Source organism: Hesperophylax consimilis, chromosome 2 (genome assembly GCF_061612785.1).
Source record: "Hesperophylax consimilis isolate HC1 chromosome 2, BYU_Hcon_1.0, whole genome shotgun sequence".
NCBI classification, from domain to species: domain Eukaryota; kingdom Metazoa; phylum Arthropoda; class Insecta; order Trichoptera; family Limnephilidae; genus Hesperophylax; species Hesperophylax consimilis.
Window position 1 is genome coordinate 33194360 of NC_142837.1, and position 22948 is coordinate 33217307.

General features: G+C 34.2%; 1 protein-coding gene across 5 annotated transcripts in view; it reads right to left on the reverse strand.

The window, feature by feature from the left end:
- The window catches only part of Crag (DENN domain-containing protein Crag), a 69839-nt gene that overhangs the window by 25787 nt on the left and 21104 nt on the right, over nucleotides 1-22948 (reverse strand). For 3 of the 5 annotated variants that reach the window (XM_089642231.1, XM_089642220.1, XM_089642215.1), the window contains exons 14-24: nucleotides 19662-19896; nucleotides 14782-15066; nucleotides 14015-14091; nucleotides 10274-10440; nucleotides 7355-7542; nucleotides 6252-6383; nucleotides 5115-5221; nucleotides 4905-5016; nucleotides 3401-3509; nucleotides 1922-2131; nucleotides 438-524 (exon numbers count right to left, since the gene is read on the reverse strand). In XM_089642231.1, the coding sequence (XP_089498357.1) occupies nucleotides 438-524; nucleotides 1922-2131; nucleotides 3401-3509; nucleotides 4905-5016; nucleotides 5115-5221; nucleotides 6252-6383; nucleotides 7355-7542; nucleotides 10274-10440; nucleotides 14015-14091; nucleotides 14782-15066; nucleotides 19662-19896 (1709 nt within the window). The remainder of the gene's footprint in view (nucleotides 1-437; nucleotides 525-1921; nucleotides 2132-3400; nucleotides 3510-4904; nucleotides 5017-5114; nucleotides 5222-6251; nucleotides 6384-7354; nucleotides 7543-10273; nucleotides 10441-14014; nucleotides 14092-14781; nucleotides 15067-19661; nucleotides 19897-22948) is intronic. The other 2 variants (XM_089642239.1, XM_089642223.1) reach the window with 1 other exon arrangement.

Consider the following 22948-nt stretch of genomic DNA (forward strand, 5'->3'; position numbering starts at 1 on the left):
ACACGAAACGTACTTAAGGCGCGAAAAAACGGCGTCATATGAACAAAAACATCACGTGACCTGAAATGCGCGTCACTACAGTGTTGCCAGTAGGGAGAGAAAGTGTGGCAAGTGGAGAAAAGGGGCAAATATAGGGAATAAACACGCGCGAAACGCAAATGAAAAGGGCGAAAGAGCAAGCTCTCTCTCATAATGGATTCCAGGCATCGATAAGGAACACAAAATATATGTTTATTTCTAATAATTAAATATGAGAGTGTATTTTATCACCTTTCATATATATTTTTATTTGGATTTTATTGCATAGCGACAGTCCAACAGAATATGGCTTAGGCCAGAGGAGTTAATAAATCGTCTTGAATGTTGTGAGGTTAAATAAATAAAAAGTTAAGAAATTACAATCGCATGCAACAGATTAAATAAATGTAATAGTTTACCCAAAGCTGAGCTTGAGGGAATTGCCTAGGCTGGCCAACCCCGAGGACATAGTAGCAGTGGGGACCGTCTCACTTCTGTGAAGTTTCCTGAAACAAGCATTAAATCTAGATAGCCGTTTATTAAAACCTAACATGGCAGCACACTGTTTACACTGCGTTCACTTTAAATCTAACATGAGTATTCTGGGCACTGGAATACTTTTGAGTATTGAAAAGAATTATGAATTTGGCGGTTAGGAATCAGAAGGGGGTGGGCATTCTTACGTGAATGGTCATTTTTAACCGCTCCAATGTTTGAGGGTCATATATGACCGGGCGTCCATATTTTATAAAAGTTTTTTAAATCTTTTTTTCTATCATAATTCATTCCAGTTTGCCACAAATATTTATATTGCAATCCATTAATAAAATCCTAAAAATAGCCAAAATGAATAATACATATTTCGCGCCGCTATCGAAGCAATCGGTTTAACTTAAAAAATTATTTTTTATTATATGAACGAGATAAATGTAAAGGTACAGTTTTCTTACAAATTCCCCAAAACAAAACGAAAGTGTTTTTGAAATATCGAGTTCTCTCAATTTTTCTACGATTGGAGTAAAAATGTGGTAAGTGTTTTTGACAACATTTTTCACTTTGATATTAAAATTTTACGATTTTGAAATAGTAATGATTATTTTAAAAGTATACACCGGAAAATAACTTTATCTAGTTTCTAAAACTGTATTTGTTTTTATGAAAAATTAAAAAATAAAATGTATATAATGCATTTGAAATACACAGAAAACATTGGAAACTGAACAAATGTGATGAAAGTACTGAATAGTTAAAAGAGTGACTAAACTAAAGTACACGAAAAGAAGTTCATGAAAAATATTGACATGTTTATCAATTTTAACATAAAACATAAATGTGAATATCATCAAAACCTTGCTCAGAAATCATAATATTACTGGTGTATATTGTTGTGCAATCTGTTATTGCTTTATTCAGGTGTAGCTAGGTACCTACCATTCTCTTCATTCATTGCTACTGTTTTACAGTTCGTATTGTATGCTTTGTACTGTGTTATTTTTGGATAATATAAACAAATGTAATAAATATGCAAAGAAAACATTTCAATAAAGATGATTTAAAAAAAATAACAATACACACCTTCCAATGTGCCTGTAGGTAACAAAGAAACAAAAGAACATTACAAAATATCCACATCAAACTAAAATTTTAAATAACACGAAATACAGCGAAACCCTCTTAAGAAGTTTTGTTTTTTCAGTCGATTGATCACTGAATTTGAAAAATAGCCTAAATAATACCGCAATTGAGGTTATACCACATTTTTTGTTCTGGTCTTTTAGAAATCTTGTAAATAAGAGTTTCACCACAAAACAAAATACAGTGAAAGCCTCTTAAGAAGCATTTTTTTCTGGTATAAAACTAATAAGAGAGTTTCACTGTAATAATAGGAAGAAGTGCAACTAACGCAGACGTATCGGCCGCCGCCTCCTTGCCGGGCATGTCCTCGAAGGTGGCGCTCCTTCGAAACAGCACGGGGTTGTCAGACAGGGGGTGCTTGGCGCGCAGGGGGGGCAGCGTGGCGGCCTGCGCACGGGCCTGCACCACAGCAGGGGCCTCAGCCTCACGCAGGGCCCCCAGGGGGTCGTCCATCAAAACAGGCGTGCGCGGAGACGTTCTATATACACACACGGCTAGCATTACACTCTAGTCTACCAGTAAGCGTGAATACACATTATAAGACCCAGGAAATTGCAAATCCATCGATTCAACTATAAAATACTTTTACTTTTAACCTTATCTAGGCGGCAGTCACATACGTATGATCCATTCGAGACTATTCACGTACGCAGATCCATGAGTTTCACTAAAATCCATATACTGTGTCAAAACGTGCCACATGGCCGGATAGATTGCGTTGTAAAGGTTAAGGGTGAAAAATATTTCTGTATAAACAACTTTTACGAGCAAGAGACTCAACTGCTCCAAACCGTCTGGAGCCAGTGGGTCTATTGCATCCCATACTACGGGGTATGTTGTGAGACTGAATAGTGGGGATATGGGGTGGTGGAAGGTGCGGTAATCTGATCACCAAACGCGGCTAAAGTTATTTCAAGAAATGGTGGTCTTTCACCAGGGCGATAATGGATAAGTCGGGTCAAATAGTCTATTTTGTAATGAAAGACAATCATTCTCTCAATCAGGGATTCTTCTATTTGCATGTAGAAGGTCAACAGCTATTATAATTTAATGTGCATGTTTAATTAATCTTTACACATTCACCAGTTTTAATAATATCATTATTGCCACAGTAAAACTTTCAACTATTTTTTTATGCATATTTAATATAATATATTAAAAAAAATCTTATACATATGTAATATATTAAATAAAAATGGAGTATTTTTAAAAATTAAAAGAATTTGGGATTTTTTTTGCACATTTGATGTTTGACTTAGGAAGGGTTGTTTCAGAAAATTCAAACAATTCTTCAAATTTCAATGTTAACTATTAAAGTTTGTGAAAGTTCTTTTCAAGTTCCGTTATTTTAACATTATTGGCCAGTTACTTGACAGAACTTGAATAGGACATTCACAGAACCCACAAATGAACGTTGAAATTTGATGAATTGTTAAAATTCTATGAAACAACCCATCCTTAGACAGTATAAAAAGAAAAAAATCATTTAAGGATTAAAGATATGTATAAATTACTTTAAATAATTTACATCGAAAGAAATTAATGGATTTGGAAATAATCAAAAATATATCATATATATGAAAAAATTTCAATGATAATAAATGTTTTAACTATGAATATTTATTGTAAGCCTTAAATTGTTGGAAACTTTCTACAAATACAAGGCCAATTATCTACTTAATTGATATCTTAATACTGAAGCACATAAAACACATTGTAGAAATAATATTGTCCAGATTTTACATACCTCAGTGGAGATGATTTGACAGCATCTTCAACATCCAACTCCTCGTGGGAACTGGCCTCGGCAAAACTTAAATTCCTTGAGCACCCGCTATTCAGTTTAGGAACTGACGCTAGATAAATAAATAAGAGATTGTATAAATGTGGTGAACAATTGAGTATGCAAAATAACAGGTTTATTTGAAAAAGAGAGTTCTGAGATATTGGCTGTTAAAAAATTCATTTTGACTGTAGCGAGTATACACAATAAAAGTCAAATTATATGTAAGAAGGTATTTCAATTAATAGACAGCCCGTTATGTATTTTAATCAATTCATTCAAAGTTTTGAGTACAATTTACGTAAAAGAAAAAAATGCCATTTTTCCAAAAATATGCCAAGAGCCGATCGCACAAACCATCAGTTTCAATTAAGTAATGACGGGCATGTCTTGAGAGCCCGCTGTCGGCTGTCACCATAGGTCTTGTTTTGTCATCTGTGGTTGAAATATCAAAATGACTTTTGCTGTTAATGTAGTTGGATATACGGCGCATAATTTGAATGGATCTGAAACGGCGTTATTTCGTCAGCGTTATGAAAAAACAGCGTTATTTCGATAAGGGCTCAACTATTGTACATAATCTTAATCTTATTCATTATAAATACATCCTTTTCAGATCTCCTCATTCGTAGGTAACTATATTATATATGTGAAATAGAATAATATGAAAGTAAGGTATCCATAAATTTAAAGCATGACAATGACTGACAAACCCTTAATGCGAACAATGTCCTTGCATCTTCTTGGAAAATTTCAGTAAGTCAGATTTTTATGTTGTTTTTAATTGTAAGCATGATTCCAGGTTCTCATCAATAAGACGACTTTTCTGTTTACTCTTGATAAAGTTCATGCTTGAAAAAGATTGTTCGCATGAATATGTAGAATCAAAAAGGGAAAGAACAGCAAACGCGAGTTTTTTCAACTGATCGTGAATACTATTCCAGACGTTGAAAATGATCATGTCTTCCTTCTCCAGGTCTTTCAAAACAGACCACTTGTGTTGTGAACTAAGATCACACTTGTTCTTCTCCAATATTTCCAATACAAAGACTTTGAAATTTAGAGCTCAATATTTCCTTGTTTTTTAAATCTTGCCATTGTATTTTAAAGTTACCAATGTCAATAAGAGGATTTTTGACGAATGCTAAGGTCGCTCTGCTGTTTTTAAACTCGTCCTGAGAAATGCTTCCCTCATATTTTAAATTGTTCTTTTGAAATGGTGTTTGTCAATAGATGAATTATTTCAGAAGTTTAAAAACAGCAGAGCGACCTTAGCATTTGTGCCAGAGCCGCACTCGAGGAACCAAAGAGCCGCATGCGGCTCCGAAGCCGCACTTTGCCGACCACTGGTTTAGGTGATTGGATAAAACAGAACATGATAGAGTAATAAGTTAGGTTAGTTGCTTTTCATCAAAGTTCTGTTATGTAATGGAACCGCTAGTTACATAAATATATAAATTTGACTTACTCAATTTAATTTTCTGTAGCTTATCTAGTATCTGTGCATCCCCGGCAAAGCTCTCTGACCTCAACAAACGCAGGCATTCCGAAGGACTGTCTGGGGGTGTCATTTGAATTGCCTAAAATAAAAATTAAATAAGTTTTTAAATTTAGTTCAACATTTAATACATAATGAAGACGTTTTTTTGAAATGATTATTAAAAGAATAATTCATTACCTGTCTCTTATCAGTGATACTGCTGGACCAACTGTTGGTGTCGGCCCTTCCTAAGCTATTTGATCTTTGACGAGATATTTCAGTTAAATCTGGATCCGAAGGTAATCCTGTTGAGTAAATAAACATAGTAAAAAGTCACTATTTTAGCAAAATTCTAGATACAGTGAAACCTACTTGTAAGGTTCCCACACTTTTCATGCTTAAGAAGTTCTGTCTTTTGGGTCCTGTGAAGACAGAAATTAAAAAATGCCCAAATTGACCCACATTTTTTTTTTATTGTTGATACATTATTTTACAATATTTCATATTCTAATTCAGTAATGTTGGCCTCACTGGGTAGTTTACCCGTGCTGAGGCCCCCATTTAATAATATAAGAATTTATACATTTAAAAAAAAAGAAAAACAACATTAAAATAAAGATAAATTTAAACTAAAAATAAAGATTAAAAATTAAAATATAATTATCACACTAAAAGAAAAATATTAAAAGAGAATGTAAATCGGCATTTATAATGATTTATGTGTTTGTGCGTATTGCGTGTTTTATATATTTTTTTGTGTTGCGTGTATATGTTTTATTCTTTTATGTTATAGAATTTTGGTAATATTGTCTTTTTGTTCTTTAATCCATTTTTTTATTTTGTGTTTGAATTTATTTTTATTTTCCTCAATTTTTGTTTCAAGTGGAAGACTGTTAAATGCTTTAATAGCGTGGTATTTATGGTGTCTTTGTCCAAAGGTAGTGTTTACCGTCGGAGTTTTTGTGTTTTCTTTGTACGCTTGTCTGACCGGTCTATTAGTGATATTTTGTGTTTGTTGGGGTTTGTTTTTTTGGTCGAAAATGTAGTTTAGTAGTGTTTTAACATATAATTGGCGTATATCAAGTACGTCACAGCTTTTAAATATTTGGTCTGTGTCGGTTAGTTTATGTTTTTTGAGTATTATATTAGGGTTTCCCATAAAATATGAGAAGTTTTTTCCCGGTCCCTTGGGAAGCCTTAAAAGAGAGTTTCACTGTAGACAGATCAGTACATCAGTAAGAATGAGGTTGTAATGTAGTCAATTTATAATATGCTAGAATTATTCATTAGAAATTAATATTTATATGCGAGAGTTAAATATAGATGAATACAAACCTGTGATAAGTAGCCCTGCGGCAGTAGACAAACGGTTAGGATGCCTGGAGCCAGTACGCAGGATGGTGGCTGCATTGGCTCGACTCCAGCGCTCTTCCACCTGTGGGGCGTCGCCAGCTGCACCCCAGCCTCCTAAACACAGTAAAACATTTATACAATTTCTTCTACATTAACTACAGAAACACTGATTCATCCAAAGATATTAGAAGAACGAGATATGCTATGTTGGCCGCCGGACCATAGGCGGAGTACTACCTAATTAGGGTACTTTGAATACTATCGGGACGTGTACGCACAGAAATCTGTTCTATGTATTAGTGCGGATACCTTAGCGTAAGCGAAGGTGTGCAGTAGTATTGGTGAACAAAACCGGCGACACTGGGCAAAACAATTCCGCAGAGTATGAACTACTCATAGCACATCTCGTTCTTCTAATATCTTTGGATTCATCTAATCATCGGTGCCAATGTCCCGTCTAGATGGGAAGAAGCCCCAGATATCTGGGGAGCCATCGCTAAACACCCAATCACAACCGTGGTGAACTAAAGGGATTGAGGTATTACTGTCAAAGCAATAAAGGTGACAAAGGCTTATGGCCTGAGTGGTATGAAGACCGTCTCCAAATCAAACTGCAAAAACACCGACTCATCTATGAGGCCAATGTCCCGCCTTGATGAAAAGAAGGCTCAGATATCTGGGGAGCCTTGTTTTAGAAACAGGAGACATTGCTACTACTGTCTAAGTAATAGGGTGAAATATGAGAGATGCACAATGCAGACTGTCTCCATATCAATGCTGAATAAATTTGCGTAAAATATTATATTATCGTGATTCTTGGGGTATTTTGCCGTGTTGTACTTTCTCCTTCTATAGCCAACATTTCTGACAGCCTTTCAATGTCCATCATCACGGCAAATGTGCAGTTTGTGGTGAAAAGTGCGATTACTTAATCTCAAGAAAAAAAGTTTAAGAATATCAAATCACTAGCTAATATTATGTTATATTCATGTTCTAAATCTCTGACCATCAAAAAAACGTTCAATGACTGGACGATCGATGGTCAAAAATGATAAATTTACTTTGACTTGGTTCTAACACTTTACCTGAATCCAAGCTAGTTCTACTGGCTGCATTATCCTGCGGGGGCCGGGATAGGGCTGCAGGCTGTTTCGGGGTCCCCTCAGTGCCTCCCACCTCCTTCCTCCGAGCCTCTCGGCGAGCCCCGGCCCTCCGGAACAGAGCCGCCCCTGCCACAGTCACACGGAGCTTGTTCCACAGTAGTTGGGAGCCACTGAAAGATTTTTTTTTTTATAAAACAAAGCTGTCTGGACCTGGGTAGCGATTCTCCAAAACGCCGTCGAAAATACATACATTGGTCGACTTTCGTATTCCCGAGTCTCGTCAAAGGAACGCACTTAGACACCAAACATTAAAAGTCAATCCACTCAAACAACGAGTGGGTTGAACCAGTCGATACCGTCTTGGCTTCGACAGCTGTCAAAATCTATTCTATTGTATCCTAACCTAAGATTTTTTCCACAAGTTCTTCGAAGGACAATCATATTTGTATATTTTTACTAAGTTGTTTTAAAGTCCCATATAATGGCTGATTTAGTGGCGGTGTTGGCTGCACTACATAATGTAGAGCAAGCTGAAGCAGCGCATTGAGACCAACGAGAACGTTTCGCCAGAGGGTCGAATCTTTCACTAATTTGACAGAAGAAGACTCCGTCAGGAATTTCAGGCTTATCAAAGCCTTAGTACGTCGGCTTGTAGTCACTGTTTTAAAAATGAGATTCCGGTGCCTTTGTAAACACAGATTTCTTCATTATACTCCCGAGAAGGCGTCAAAATTATCAATGCATGCATAGTAAGTAGTTCACAATATGATAAATTTGATCTTCCAGAATACCTGATTGATTACAATCTAGACTTAGGACTGATTGCTGGTGGAATGGCCGCTGAGTGTGGGTGTGGCGATGTTAACAGAATTAACCCAGATTTAGTAGCTGGAAGAGCTGTTCAAAGAGGTTAATTCAAAACTATTTCCATTAGATACTTAGTAGATACTTATACTAGTCTTTTTTTCTTTTTGTGGCATTTTGTTTTGACATTTCAAATTATCACCATAGAAACGTCAAAAACATAGACAATATTCACAGGGCTGCCAATGCAATCATCTCTTCAACCTTTCGACTTTCAAGAATACGTTTAAATGAAACATTTGGCAAAGTTTGTCGACACGACCGGTAATTTTTCATTCGTAGATAGCTCATAACGAATAACCTTTGATCGTTCGTGGAGTATAGAGACCCTGGGTAAACTTTATCGATTCACAAAATAGGCCAGTGCAAAGGGAAAGTATTTTACCATCCACATAGATTTTGTTGAGGGGGGGGATCCTCAATATATTATTATCAGCTCATTTAACCAATTTTATTTCATATTTACTGCCTACCTGATAAGAATTCTTTGAATAAAAATGGAAAATGTCAAAAACAAACAAAAACACAAGACTGGTTTAAACTTAAAGAATAATTCTGCTTAACCACTCGGAACATTAGAACGTCAAAAGACGTAAATATGATAATAGCGGTCAAGACATTAGTACGTCTTTTCACATAAACGCGCGAGATTTTACAAAAATCGATTTATTTCCATCACTAGTATACGGATTGCCATGATTTAAAAAACAGAGTATCGATAATGAATAACGCTACGCGTCTGTATTCAAGAATATCTATGGAATGTAGAGGTGCATTATCTAAGTCGATTGGATCTGTCATCTTGTTCGTTCATAATTTATTGCGTTTCTAAATAATTTATTAAAAATATTTTAGTTTGGACGGTTAATATTTTGAGGTGACTAATAGTTTTTAATTATATTTCTTCAATATATAAAGTGTTATTTCTTTATGATACTCAGAAAAAAGTACATTTTTCACAGCTTTGAAATAATGGTCAGCGATTTTTACATATTTTTGACGTTTTCAGAAAATGTATATTTAGAAACGCAAATATTTACGTATAACAAAACAATACGATAGTGAATTTCATAATCTTTCCAAAACATTTTTTAGAATGAGGCTACGTTTCCCAAAACGTGAGTTATGAAGCTTTTAACAAAACTCGTGAATAACACAAAAATTTTCGCGTTTTGACAGTTCGCAAAGGAACACATAGTAAATAAAAGTCCTTTTCTGAGAGGTTAAGAGTTCACAAGCTAAAATAATTGTTACACGCGGAACAAGCAAATGGTTTTCCTTCAAATTTTGCAGCACATAGTCTATTTAGATTTGTGCGAAGGATTCAATTCCAGTTGTGGATTCATCAGCTGACGCATTTTGAAGGAAACCATTATCATGCTCGAAGTTCAGTTACAAGCTATTATTAACTTCACTAACACAAAACTGGTTTTCCCTGACTGAATTTGTAATCGAGTTGCGGCTTTCATTAGCATTACACTCATAATATACAATGGTTTTCCCCATATAAATGCTGATTCTGAATATATTTTTATTATATGTATATTAATATTATTATACGTAGAATTTATAAAGGAAAAAAATTTCATTAAAGCACACCATTCAGTTGGTATGACTAATCTGCTGATTAATAACAACCAGTCTACATCAGTAAAAATCTATGGTGTAAATTTTTTTCATCAGGGTTGCCAATTCGTGGAGAATTCCCCAAATTGCGGGAATTTATAAGATTTTTCAAGAATTGGGTTTTTGCAGAAAGAAGTTTGTGGGGAAAATGCGGGGATTCTTGAAAAATAATATATATACAATAATTGTGAGAATGCACTGTATTTCGTTATCGTTCACAGCAAATTTTCAAAAAAGTTTGTAAATCCGAAAATGACTAGATAATAAAGAATAAATGATAATTTTGTTTCATTTTGGAGGTAAAGGAACTTGAAAAGGGAATTTGAAAATCTCTTCATCTATTGTTGGTATTTTAGAACATTCACATTGGCAACTATGCTAGTTGTTCAGTTTTGGAAGCATGGAACCTACCTGGGCATATCCTGGGGCCACTGTGCCTCCAGCACGCAGCGGTTGTAGAAGCCGTAGGTCAGGGCGTTGGGCTGCACTCCGCTGCGCTTCATGAGGAACAGCAACTGGACGGCCAGCACGGGCAGCGAGTGCACCCCACACAGCTGCATCATCACCCTGTAGCACACCTGCAACGGATAATGCCCCATAATTAATTTGTATTTTAACTTCAAATAAATTCATTATGAATATGTTGAAGACATCAGACGACATTCGACTATGGACACGTATTGTAAAGTAAGAAATATTTTTAGGTAGGAAGGAGCAGTAAAACAATGAATTATTATAAAGGGTAGTTCTGTAGACCTCACATCCAAAAAAGTATTTTTCTTATTTAATAAAAAAAATCAAAACTAAAATTTCCTCCGAAATCATATAATTTCTAAGAAAGTACTTAAATACCTACCTACCTTATTGTAAACAATAAATATTTGAACCCTTGAGGCCTCTGGCATATTGACCATTATATTTCTGAAAGATGCTATCAGAAAGTCGGAGAATTTGTGTGCTTCTCAAAAAAATCTAAATATGCAAATTCGGGATATTTCTGAAGGTATCCGAAAACTAAAACCTGTTTTGAAAAGTGATGAAATACGCTTTCAAATTTTATTATCTACATAAATAAAAATGTAAATGTTCGCTTGTTCAAAATCTTAAATCTCCAAAAGTTCTTGCTTGATTGCTTTGAAATTTCGACACAACGTTGCATTGCATTATAAAGATGTCACCTGCGACAGGTAAAACCATGTTTTTAATTTTAAATAGTGCAATCTGTTGTACGTAAAAGCAACACGCGCTATTGTTTCTCTATCTAAAAAGACAGACAAACAAAAAAAAAGTTTAAAAAATGCCTTACCTTACATTTTTTCATCTAAACACTAACCTAAAATTAATGATAATGAAAAAAGAACTCGTATCTGAATAGAAAAATGTATTATAAACATTTCTGCCACATCACTTTTTTTCGTTTCAATAAAATTAATTAATAAAAAATTCAAGTTTCAAAAATTTTTCTCAAATTGGGGTCGGAACTGGTTTCAATGAGGTGTACATTTTAAATATATTGTGGTTATCTTCTATATTTGAATATAAAGCCTGATGTTTTCTCTTTCTAACACCATTTAATTGAAACGTTGCTCCAAATGGCTTTAGCCATGTTTAGTGACTAGATCTGAATAGCCAGGTACTTCCCCACCTTCCTCTTTCGCTTCCCCACTTACCTTCAGCCTCACAACATCCCCCAATTGGGGATGCCATAGTCTCACTGGCTCCAGACGGGAGCAGTTGGGACTCTTGTGAGGTATTCACTATAAAAAAAAAAAAAAAAATTTAGTTAATATTTCTAACTATGATGGTAAGGGAAACACAAAGATTTCTATGAGTCCATTTGAACTGTTCCGAAAAGCGAACAAATTTACTCTACGGGTATTAGCTGTTTGTTCCGAACTAATTAGCCTGTGGAGTTAACATTTTTTTTATTTCAAATGTGGAATTATACAATTTGTCTAAAGAAATGTCACTATCTCAATGATACTTCTTTTTTCAAACTTTCTTCATGCAGGCACCATAACAGCACGACCATCTTTATTTACATGCGTGCTGTGGTGATTGCACTGACAGTTAAAGAGACCAATCGGGCTTCTGGGACTGGGTTTTGTATAAATTTTGGAAGCAGTCGAGTTCATGCGAACTAATGAAATAATTTATTTCAAATTTTTCATAATGTTTCTGTTATATTTTTTATTCCATTTTGTTAAAAATATGTTGGTGGTGATATAAAAATATTAAGGGGAGATATTTTGAATTTATTTACGATTATAACATTGTTTAAATAATGTATATCTGTCACTCAAAATATTTTTGTGATGCCGTAATGCGGCGTGGTTGTTACAATTATAAATTTATTTTTCTATGAATTATTTAATAATCTACATATCTGTTTGTGTAATAATGTATGGAGCTGAAAATTATGTTTAGATGCCTCATAAGTGCCATATTTTTGGTTGTAAATCCATTTGTAGCAGCAGTTCCCTAAAGAAATAAGTGCAGTTACAATTTTCAATTAACCTCTCAGAAAAGGACTTTTATTTACTTTGTGTTCCTTTGCGAACTGTCAAAACGCGAAAATTTTTGTGTTATTCACGAGTTTTGTTAAAAGCTTCATAACTCACGTTTTGGGAAACGTAGCCTCATTCTAAAAACTGTTTTGGAAAGATTATGAAATTCACTATCGTATTGTTTTGTTGTACGTAAATATTTGCGTTTCTAAATATACATTTTCTGAAAACGTCAAAAATATCTAAAAATCGCTGACCATTATTTCAAAGCTGTGAAAAATGTACTGTTTTCTGAGTATCATAAAGAAATAACACTTTATATATTGAAGAAATATAATTAAAAACTATTAGTCACCTCAAAATATTAACCGTCCAAACTAAAATATTTTTAATAAATTATTTAAAAACGCAATAAATTATGAACGAACAAGATGACAAATCCAATCGACTTAGATAACGCACCTCTAGATTCCATAGATATTCTTGAATGCAGACGCGTAGCGTTATTCATTATCGATACTCTGTTTTTTAAATCATGGCAATCCGTATACTAGTGATGGAAATAAATCGATTTTTGTAAAATCTCGCGCGTTTACGTGAAAAGACGTACTAATGTCTTGACCGCTATTATCATATTTACGTCTTTTGACGTTCTAATGTTCCGAGTGGTTAAAGAAAGTGCATTTACCTTTCGAATTAAGAAGAATGATTTAAGTAGTGATGGCACTTTTAACAGTGTTTACAGAAAACATTATGGACTACTTATATTTTTGCATAGTATGGTACTTTTTAAAACATTCTCCAGGATGGAGACCAGGTTTTCTGGAACTGACTTTCGACATTTGTTGTACTGTTATCATTATCATTGTTATTTTCTGTGCTGTTAACACTATCATCATTAGGATCTTCAAAATCACAAGCAACAGGCTCGTACTCACTGTCACTTTCATAAGATTCATCTTCCGAAAATACTTGGTATTCAGATGCCATATCACGCCAAGTTCCCGCCATTTTAGGTTATGTGAAATAACCTTTGCAAAGGTTATTTTATAGTAAAATAAAAACGGAAAACAGTCAAAATCTTATGAAAACGTGAATTTAAATGTTTTTTATCGAATAATCACAAGAAACAACTATACATATACTATATATAGTTATATGTGTAAATAACTAGATAAATAATCTGAAATTAAAAAATATTGTACTACCGGCTTCAGAATGTGTGAATACCGGGTAAATTAATTACATACATTGGCGTTTTTATAATATTCAATACGCATTAGCAATACGTATTAACATCTAAATTTTTTTCTGAATTTAGATCAAATATCTGAATTTGAAGGCCCGGCCGCGACGGTAATCGACAGCGAAATTTAGATTTATGCGGAAATATGTCATACTTTTATGAATTTATTTTGAATATCTGAATTCAAACGTCCAGCTGCGGCGGAAATCGGCCGCAAAATTTCAATTTGTGCAGAAACATATCGAATTTTAACAAAATTACCTCGAATACATGAATTTAATCCGAAGATATTACCGGAATTTCCCGAGCACGACAGCAATTCGCCATCGAACAATAAAAAATTGTAATAACAACAACAGCAAAATAATAATAATTAGAAATCTCCGTTTCGTTACTTACCTCGTCACATGGAACTTTCAGTTTGCTAGCTCTAACCAACAGCTCGTAAGCGTAACGAAGCAATGAGTGTTCCTTTCCTGAAAAATAAAATTCTTCTTATTAATCGTATCCCATGGTATTCTTAACTATAAGGCAGAAAACCTTTACATACTGATGATATATGCACAGCTTTTTCTGTCAATTCAATGACTTCAATTATTTTCAGCTAGCAATGTTATATCCAAAGATATTAGAAGAACGAGATGTGCTATGAGCAGGTCATACTGTGTGGAATTGTTTTGACCAGTGTCGCCGGTTTTGTTCACCAATACTACTGCACACCTTCGCTTACGCTAAGGTATCCGCACTAATACATAGAACAGATTTCTGTGCGTACACGTCCCGATAGTATTCAAAGTACCCTAATTAGGTAGTACTCCGCCTACGGTCCGGCGGACAACATAGCATATCTCGTTCTTCTAATAACTTTGGTTATATCCATCATGAACAGCTTGCGACCTTTTAAATTTACATTCTACTGTAAGAAAGTGACTTAGGACAGCAAATTGTTTGTTTCATTTTTACAATCTAAATCTCTGGGGCAAAGCTGGGTAACTTTATGAAATTTTGTAATAATTGATAGATCAATGGATAAAATAGTATTAATTTGATGGTATCAGGAAAAAACAGAACATTGACAACACAATAGTTTAGGTTAGGTCAGGATAGGTTTGTTGTGTGTTTGTTCTTCAATGTTCTGTTTGGTTGTGGAACCTAATTTGATTTACCTGGATGCAGTGTAAGCTGACACGGCAGTATGATAAAGTACAGACTGTAGCAAGCTCCCAGCAGGCACTTGGCCCAAGTCTCAGGGCTTCCGGCCAGGCGAAGGGCGAGCAGCTGTGCGGCGCGTATCTCGTGTCTTGTTCGGCGGGCCATGGGGCCCGACTCGGATATCTCCGCAAATGAGGTTGCCCCTAACGCCACACTCTCCTTGGTTCCGTCGCTCGCCTCCAGCGTCACGGCCATGAGTGAAGGGTCCAGCTCGAACTGTTCGTAGAAGTAGGTCTGTCCTGTAAGAGAAAATTATTTTTTGTAAAAAGATCATAAATTTAAAGCACCCTGATGCATGGTGATTTTCCCACAAAAAAATAACAAAATTGTTATTATTATTACAAATAAGGGACATTATTAGTGTGAAACACTGCTCCCTAAAGCGTTTGAAATATCGGTGGCCCATTTTATGGCAAACCGCATTTTTTTTAAAGTATATTTTATATCTAGCGTACATCTTTTCTAAAACTATTATAAACATATTCCATTACCTGGGTACTTATATTCAGAGGCGGCTCTAGGGATTCAGTCGTGGTAGGTCATTTGAAAAAAATGTGTGACTAATCTTTATTTGATATTGTGAAAAATGCCCATATATTATTAACTATATCAATTTGTTATAGAGTTTTAGAGTCGCGGACTCTAAATAAATATTATGTTAATATAATAAATTGGAAATAAATACACAATCCATGTACTTACGGCAAATTATTTTTAAGATATTAAGTTTTAATGTAGTTGTCCACAACATTAAAATAAATAAAATCAGTGTTTGATTCTATTTGACAATGATTTTTTACGTTTTTTGTTTTGTTTCATTCTAAATCGATAACAACATAAATAATTATTCTAATCCTTTCCCGAACTATGCAATTGAAAAACAACCATTGTTCCACACACTACAAGCGTGTAAAATGAAAAAACGACATTTGTTTATGTCACCATCTCTGTAAAACATATAATATTCACCGTGTTGTCTCCCCCACGGTCATGACCTAAGCGTCCCTAAACTTTCTTTGGAAGCTAATTTTTACTTCGACGAAAAATATAGTGCCATCTCGTTTATTCTATGGCGCGCGTAGGGACAGAAGATGCCAAATTGGACATTCTTTAAATTGACCCAGCGAATCGTGTGGGCTTGTGAATGAAAGCTTCTATTAGAGACAACAGATGTCACTGCTAGTCACTCGCCGCCGCCGCTGTTTCGCGTTACATTTTAAATGTTTTGATGCACATAATTGATTATTATATTTATTATTGTTGTCTTATAATTTTGGGGGGTCAAACACCAATTGACCTAAGGGAAGAACCGCCACTGCTTATATTTGAACTTCACGAAATTGCGACATAACCCACGAAAAACTGCAAGACTGCAGGCTTCCTTAAGAGGAAGCTACAAGCCAAAAGTGTGTATATTCTTGGTATACCTTATAATACGCATTAAAATCGCTTAACAAACGGAGTCTAGAAACGTTCAATTTCAAGCACAAAACTGGTTATTATTTATTTTGTAAAGAATTTTATAAGAAAGCAAAAAAATTTAATCAAGTGAAACTGTCACAGATAATCTTAGCTATTATACTGTTTTTTTTTAAGTTGTTTCCTTTACGCGTTCATACCTATTGAAAAAATAAATTTTAGTAGTTTACATTTATATTTTTTAGTAATTTATTTTCTTATTTTATATTATTACTCAAGCGAAACGATAGGAAAACCTTCAATTTATCTAAAGCATATCCCATACACACAAGCAATTGCTTATTATGGGAGAACATTGAAAAATAATAAATATTAATCATATCATAATATCTTTTATCTTATTACTAGTGAAATATATATATGTATATCACACATTGTAAATTTTTTTATTGAATAAATATAATTTAAAAAAAAAATAATAATAATAATATTTTTTGGTATTCATAATGTACCCCAATTCGTTGTAAAGATTAATCAAAATAGTGATTTAGCATTAAGCTTCGCCTTAACATTTAAAAGGAGTTCATTGAACATTTTGTAAACCTTTATAATACACATTGTTTTGTGTTGCCGATAAATTTGTCTTAGGAGCCTAAAATTATTGCAGCTTCTCGTAGGATAGCCATGGACTGTACAACTAATACTAACACTTTTTAATATATAATCTGGTAATATTTTATTTTTTAACTTATATAAATACTAGGGTATTATAGACCAAACGTTGCCACATACTTAGATTATTGAGTTGGCATTGTTTTTATCCTAGTTTACCCGCTATAGCACAATATAGACCTCATACCTCTGTTTTGAATTATTTCCATTCTTATAACTTGCGTTTTATTGCTCAAAAAAATTACACTTGTGGAGTTACACAATTACACACAGCGGTGATCCCCTTTTTCTACCTACACACCAAGCGCATAACTTTCATTGCATAGCTTGGTCGTAGCTAGGCGACAGTCTGCACATGCCATATCACCCATTGTTTCTATTATCTATGATAAAGATATTGAATTGGTTCATATTGAGAACTCAAATTATGTTTGTACCAATAGTAATAATGAGCAAACCATTATTACATATATTAAATGAATCCGATTGTCAAAAGGAGGTAGATATTTAAAAATGTGTAATATGGCCCTACCAATAAGAGCCCGTACAGCGGATCTATCGGCATAGTGTATTTAATTGTCGGAATGCAAGTTTACGCCAAATACAGACACAACAACAGTAAAATGGTATGTTGCGCAGCGTGACCTATCTGACAATTTTATCATAATTACTCCCTGTTGTTTTGCAAAAGGATGTATCTTTTATATTATATTATAATAAAACAAATAAAAAACTAAATAAAAAACTTTATTCCACTTAATTTTATTTTGACCGTAACCGGTTTCAGCTCGTCAAAGCCATCTTCAGACTGGTACACAAAATTCTTAGTCTACGGTTTATATACACAACATATGGGGGAGGGGGGAGAGGGGTAGTTTATAGGGTTTTAATCAATTTTATTTGTTACTAAGTCGTTTAAGATTGTCGAATTTCTAAATATTTGGTAAATATTTGGTAAAAAAATTTGGTAAATATTTCTAAATATTTGAAAATAAAAATGAAAAAGATAGTAATAAACAATGGGTTAAAATCCCGTATATTGGTGAAATATCAACAAAAATATCTAGATTAACCAATAATGATAAATGCAAAACAGCTTTTTATAATGTAAACTCTCTAGGTAGAATTTTAATTAACAACAAAGATAAGAGAGAAAAACTCGAGAACTCGGGCGTTTACCAAGTGAACTGCGCTAACTGCCCAGCATATTACGTTGGTCAAACAGGGAGATCTTTCAAAACCCGTATTAAAGAACATTTTACAAATTGGGTAAATAATAAAGGCGAATTGTCAAATGTAGCATCACATTTATTAGAAAACAAACACTCGTTTGATAAAGACAGAGATGTTAAAGTCCTCCATACTTGCAATAAAGGCCACAAGCTTGATAGATTAGAATCTTTAGAAATTACTCGCTTAATTAATAAAATAGACCCTAACTTTGTAATGAATAAACAATTAGAATCATTTGCCAAGTCTCCGCTCTTGTATCCATTGTAATTTTCATAATAATTTCGACATTAAAACATATAGTTAGGTTAGACCATCCCTACTTCAATGTAAACATGTACCCCTTCAATAAGTAACTTTGTAATTAATAAGCTATTAGTATCAGTTACTAAGTCCCTACTTTCTTAATTCCTATAATAATTTCTCAAATGTAAACATGTATATTTTCAAAAAGCAAATATAATCCCATCATAAATAATGATTTGACAATAAAATTAAGTCATTAATAATACATATTACCTGTGAGGTTTTTTCCCTAATAAATATTGAAATGAGCTACAAACCCAGGGTAATTAGCTTACTGGATTTACCAAATATTTAGAAATTCGACAATCTTAAACGACTTAGTAACAAATAAAATTGATTAAAACCCTATAAACTACCCCTCTCCCCCCTCCCCCATATGTTGTGTATATAAACCGTAGACTAAGAATTTTGTGTACCAGTCTGAAGATGGCTTTGACGAGCTGAAACCGGTTACGGTCAAAATAAAATTAAGTGGAATAAAGTTTTTTATTTGTTTTATTATAATATATTATAATGGAATTCCACCACGAATTATCGGTCTCAAAAATAGAAATATCTTTTATATATTCAATAATATTATTATCCAACTTCTTAAAAAAAAAACTATTTATTTATAAACAAGTTCTGCCATGTCACTGATTTTTTTATAAAATGAATGATAATATTACTGAACACATAAAAGAAAAATTTTAAATTAAAATGGGGTTCTACAAACTTGATAACAATAAACCTCTTTTCGATCTGAGCATTTTAATTTAACTTTCCGCCTATGATAATGGTAGTAAGAGTGTTTAATTTTAAAGGTATATAAATATTGTCAACAGATGTCACTTTAATTTTACCATCGCAACCAGTTTATTTTATTTGTCAATTTAGTAGATTCCTATTTTACCACGATAATCAGTGTTCTTTTCTTTTCTGATTTTCTAAACTCTACAAAAAACAGCTTATGACTGAAGCATCTTTGTGTTGTAATTATTATAAAAAGGAATGGAACTAGAAATTAAATATTTATTTGTGTGTTTTTAAATGGTCAGGTTATTCATAATCCTGGAACTTTTGTAATTCTTAAAAAAAAAAAAAGAGAAGAGAAGTTAGAAGCTTTTCTTACCTAAACCCACCGAGGTGAGGTGTATCAACCTATTCTTGTAAAAATCTAATTAACATTTTAAAATTCAGTAACACATAGTTTTAAATCAAATCTTACCAGGGTGTGGATTGTCTGGTGGTAAGACAAACACGGTTCTTTCGGAGCTGTGAGCTGCCATGTCGATGTCCAGAAGTCGGACATTGGTCGTAACATCGTCTAAGCCGCTGACTCTCTCGGTGCACTCGTCGAAGAAGGCCAGGCCCTGGTCACCGTCGCAGACAAAGGACCTCTCCTCGATGAAACGAATGAACATCTGGGTTTTCATCAGGAGAGAGAAGAACTTCTGGTTCATCTGTGGGAAATAGATAGAATATATAAGACAATGTACAGTGTGCAATATACATGGTTGTAAATGATGAATTCTTGAGCAAGTGGATGAGTTTGTTTGTATTTTTTTTCTTTTCTCCTTTCCTTTCACTAGGGATTCCTGTTCCGAAGCAGACTGTAGGTAGTTGTATTGGTTTTACATCATGATTTCCTCACTTTAAGTTTGTTGACTATGTTTTTTTAATTTCCACATCTAAATGTTTGTTGACTGTAGGTTGTAGCTATGGGTCATGACCAGTGGCGGTTTTCTCTAAAGTGCGTTTGTGCGGCGAACCCCCATTAAAAAGATGAGAAAATAAAACAAACTTGTTTTATAATAATATAAGCACATTATAGATAGCACGCTATTAAAATTTCGCCTTCAAAACCCGCGCCACCGAAAAATACGATACATATTCCAAATTTTGTGCGAGTTGAAATCCGCGCCAAACTCGTCATACAAAAGAATTTTAGCCGGTACAGATCCCTATGACGGTGACATATACAAAATTTGGTCTTTCTTTGCAAAAGTAAGACAAATTGTGTGCGCCGAACACGCGTTATGTTATCACGTGACCTCCGAACATTGACGAATGTAACCGAAGAAACCCGAGAACTTCGCGGTCGACGTTTGACCTTTAGGGAAGCAAGTGTTATTTTTTATGTTATATTATGGTATTTAACTTTGTAGTCATTTTTGTACATATTTTTGTTTTCTTGTTTCTGCATTTCTCCAACCGTTTGCTTATGGCATTTGCAAATCTACTACCTATTGAAGTAGACTTAGTAAATTTATTTCGTGCCACCTTTATTTGTTTTTTTTTATGTTTTAAATATCTATTATATGTATATTCTACGAAATTATTCTTCTCGAAAAAACAATAATAATTAGCAACATACATTGAGTGCTATAAAAACATTAAACAATTTAATTCCTATAAAACTTTTCTCATTATCTAATATTTGTGTCTAGTGAAGTGATTTAAAAACAATAATATGTAGGTACCCCTCCCACTAACTTTATTTAAGTTGTGTGACTGCTGCCGTATTCGACTATTTGACGAAGGACAACAGTAAGTAAATTTTAATTAGATATGTTTATCTTCTCTTGAATTTCTGAACCCCCTGTTAAAAAGACCACGAACCGCCACTGGTCATGACTCATTTTATTAAGGCGAAGCTTAATGCCAAATCACTATTTTGATTAATCTTTATAACGAATTGGTGTATATTATGAATACCGAAAAATATGCTTAGATAAATTGAAGGTTTTCCTATCATTTCGCTTGAGTAGACTACAAATAAAAAAATAAATTACTCAATAAAAATATAAGTGTAAACTACTAAAACAATTTTTTTTTCAATAGAAATGTACGAACGCGTAAAGGAAACAACTTTTAAAAAATACAGTATTATAGCTAAGATTATCTGTGACGGTTTCACTTGATTAACTTTTTTGCTTTCTTATAAAAATTATTTACAAAATAAATAAGAACCAGTTTTGTGCTTGAAATGCCTATTACCTATAATATAAGGTATACCAAGAATATACACATTTTTGGCTTTTAGCTTCCTCTTAAGAGAGGGAACCACAGTACCAGATTAATATTTTCGTACGACTCTAAGAGTCGACTCAATTGAAAGACGGCTCAATTGAACGGGAGCAGCGAGCTCAATGAGTATACTGCATTGCCCAATACGGCTCCCTCGGTAAGGCTCCACAGATACGGCCCCCCCCGCTACGGCTTCCAGCTCACAGCGTAAGCTTATGAATGATCGTACGACTCTTGGTGCCGGTACGCAGCCTCGCACTTAAGAATAAGATGCTAGATAGTTAGTAGGTGTAGTTGCATATGTCCAAGACCAGATGTCGGACTGTCAGACGCCGTTCACGTCTCCGAGTATGTAATAACAATTAATATTGGATAATTTGAATGGTGCTATTTTTCTAAAAGAGTAACCCTTCGATTGAGCCGTGGTACGGTTTACCGGGAGTCGTATTAATACGGCTCATCAAAAAGAGTTAGTTCAATTGTGCGGCTCGTTCATGAACGAGTCATCGATGTTAGTGTTCCTTCATAATTTTAATGATTTCCTCATCTTCATGTTTAACTAACAAACTAACCATCAGGCCGTTTCCCCGCAGGGGTAGGTAGAGAGGACGGACCACCAAACAACTTGGTCTTGCACACACTTCTTGCCTCATTCACATTCATACGTGGTCTCATATATACTCTTCTATTATTTTACCCCTGACATGGCCCGACTCGAGTATCTAATTCACTTGATCGTGACATATCTTCCTCGGGCGTCCCCAACTACGTTTACCATTCACTTTCACTTTGTATATTCTCCTTTTATTGCTTTCTTCGTTCATCCGCTCTACATGCCCAAACCATCTTTCTAGCCTTGTATTCTTTCCGTATCTCCATTTTTTATGACGGTCATACATGGTTTTACCACACACATACCTCAAGCATCTCATTTCTACAGCATCCAGTCCACTTTCATCCTTCCTCTGCCAATTCCATCCCTCACTGCTATACATCAGGGTAGGTATCAGCACTTCATTGTGGACTGCTAGCTTTGCTTCTTTGGACAACTTTTTATTAGTGCCAACCGCAATCAGTCCTCTATATTAATTGTGTTTTCTGCATTTACCCTACTTTAAATAGGTATCCTTTCCATCTCATAAAAATACTTCCCAATTAATAAATTACATGCTACAAAATTATATAATGCCCTTCCAAATGAAATTAATAACACCATTCAGATAACTAAGTTTAAAAACAACATCGAAATATAGCTAGGTAAATATGAAGATACAGTCTCTCGTGTCTAGGATGAACGAAGTATGTATGAAGATCAGAATAAAAGAAGAGCGTAAGACGGTGTATGAATGTGAATGAGACAGGAAGTAAGTGCCAAGAGAGAGTTGTGACGTGATTCGTCGAAATGGTGTTATGTTTAGTTAGATAATTATGACACTGCTAATATCTCGACACAAAAACTGGAAAGGAGCATTCGACGGAGCTCAA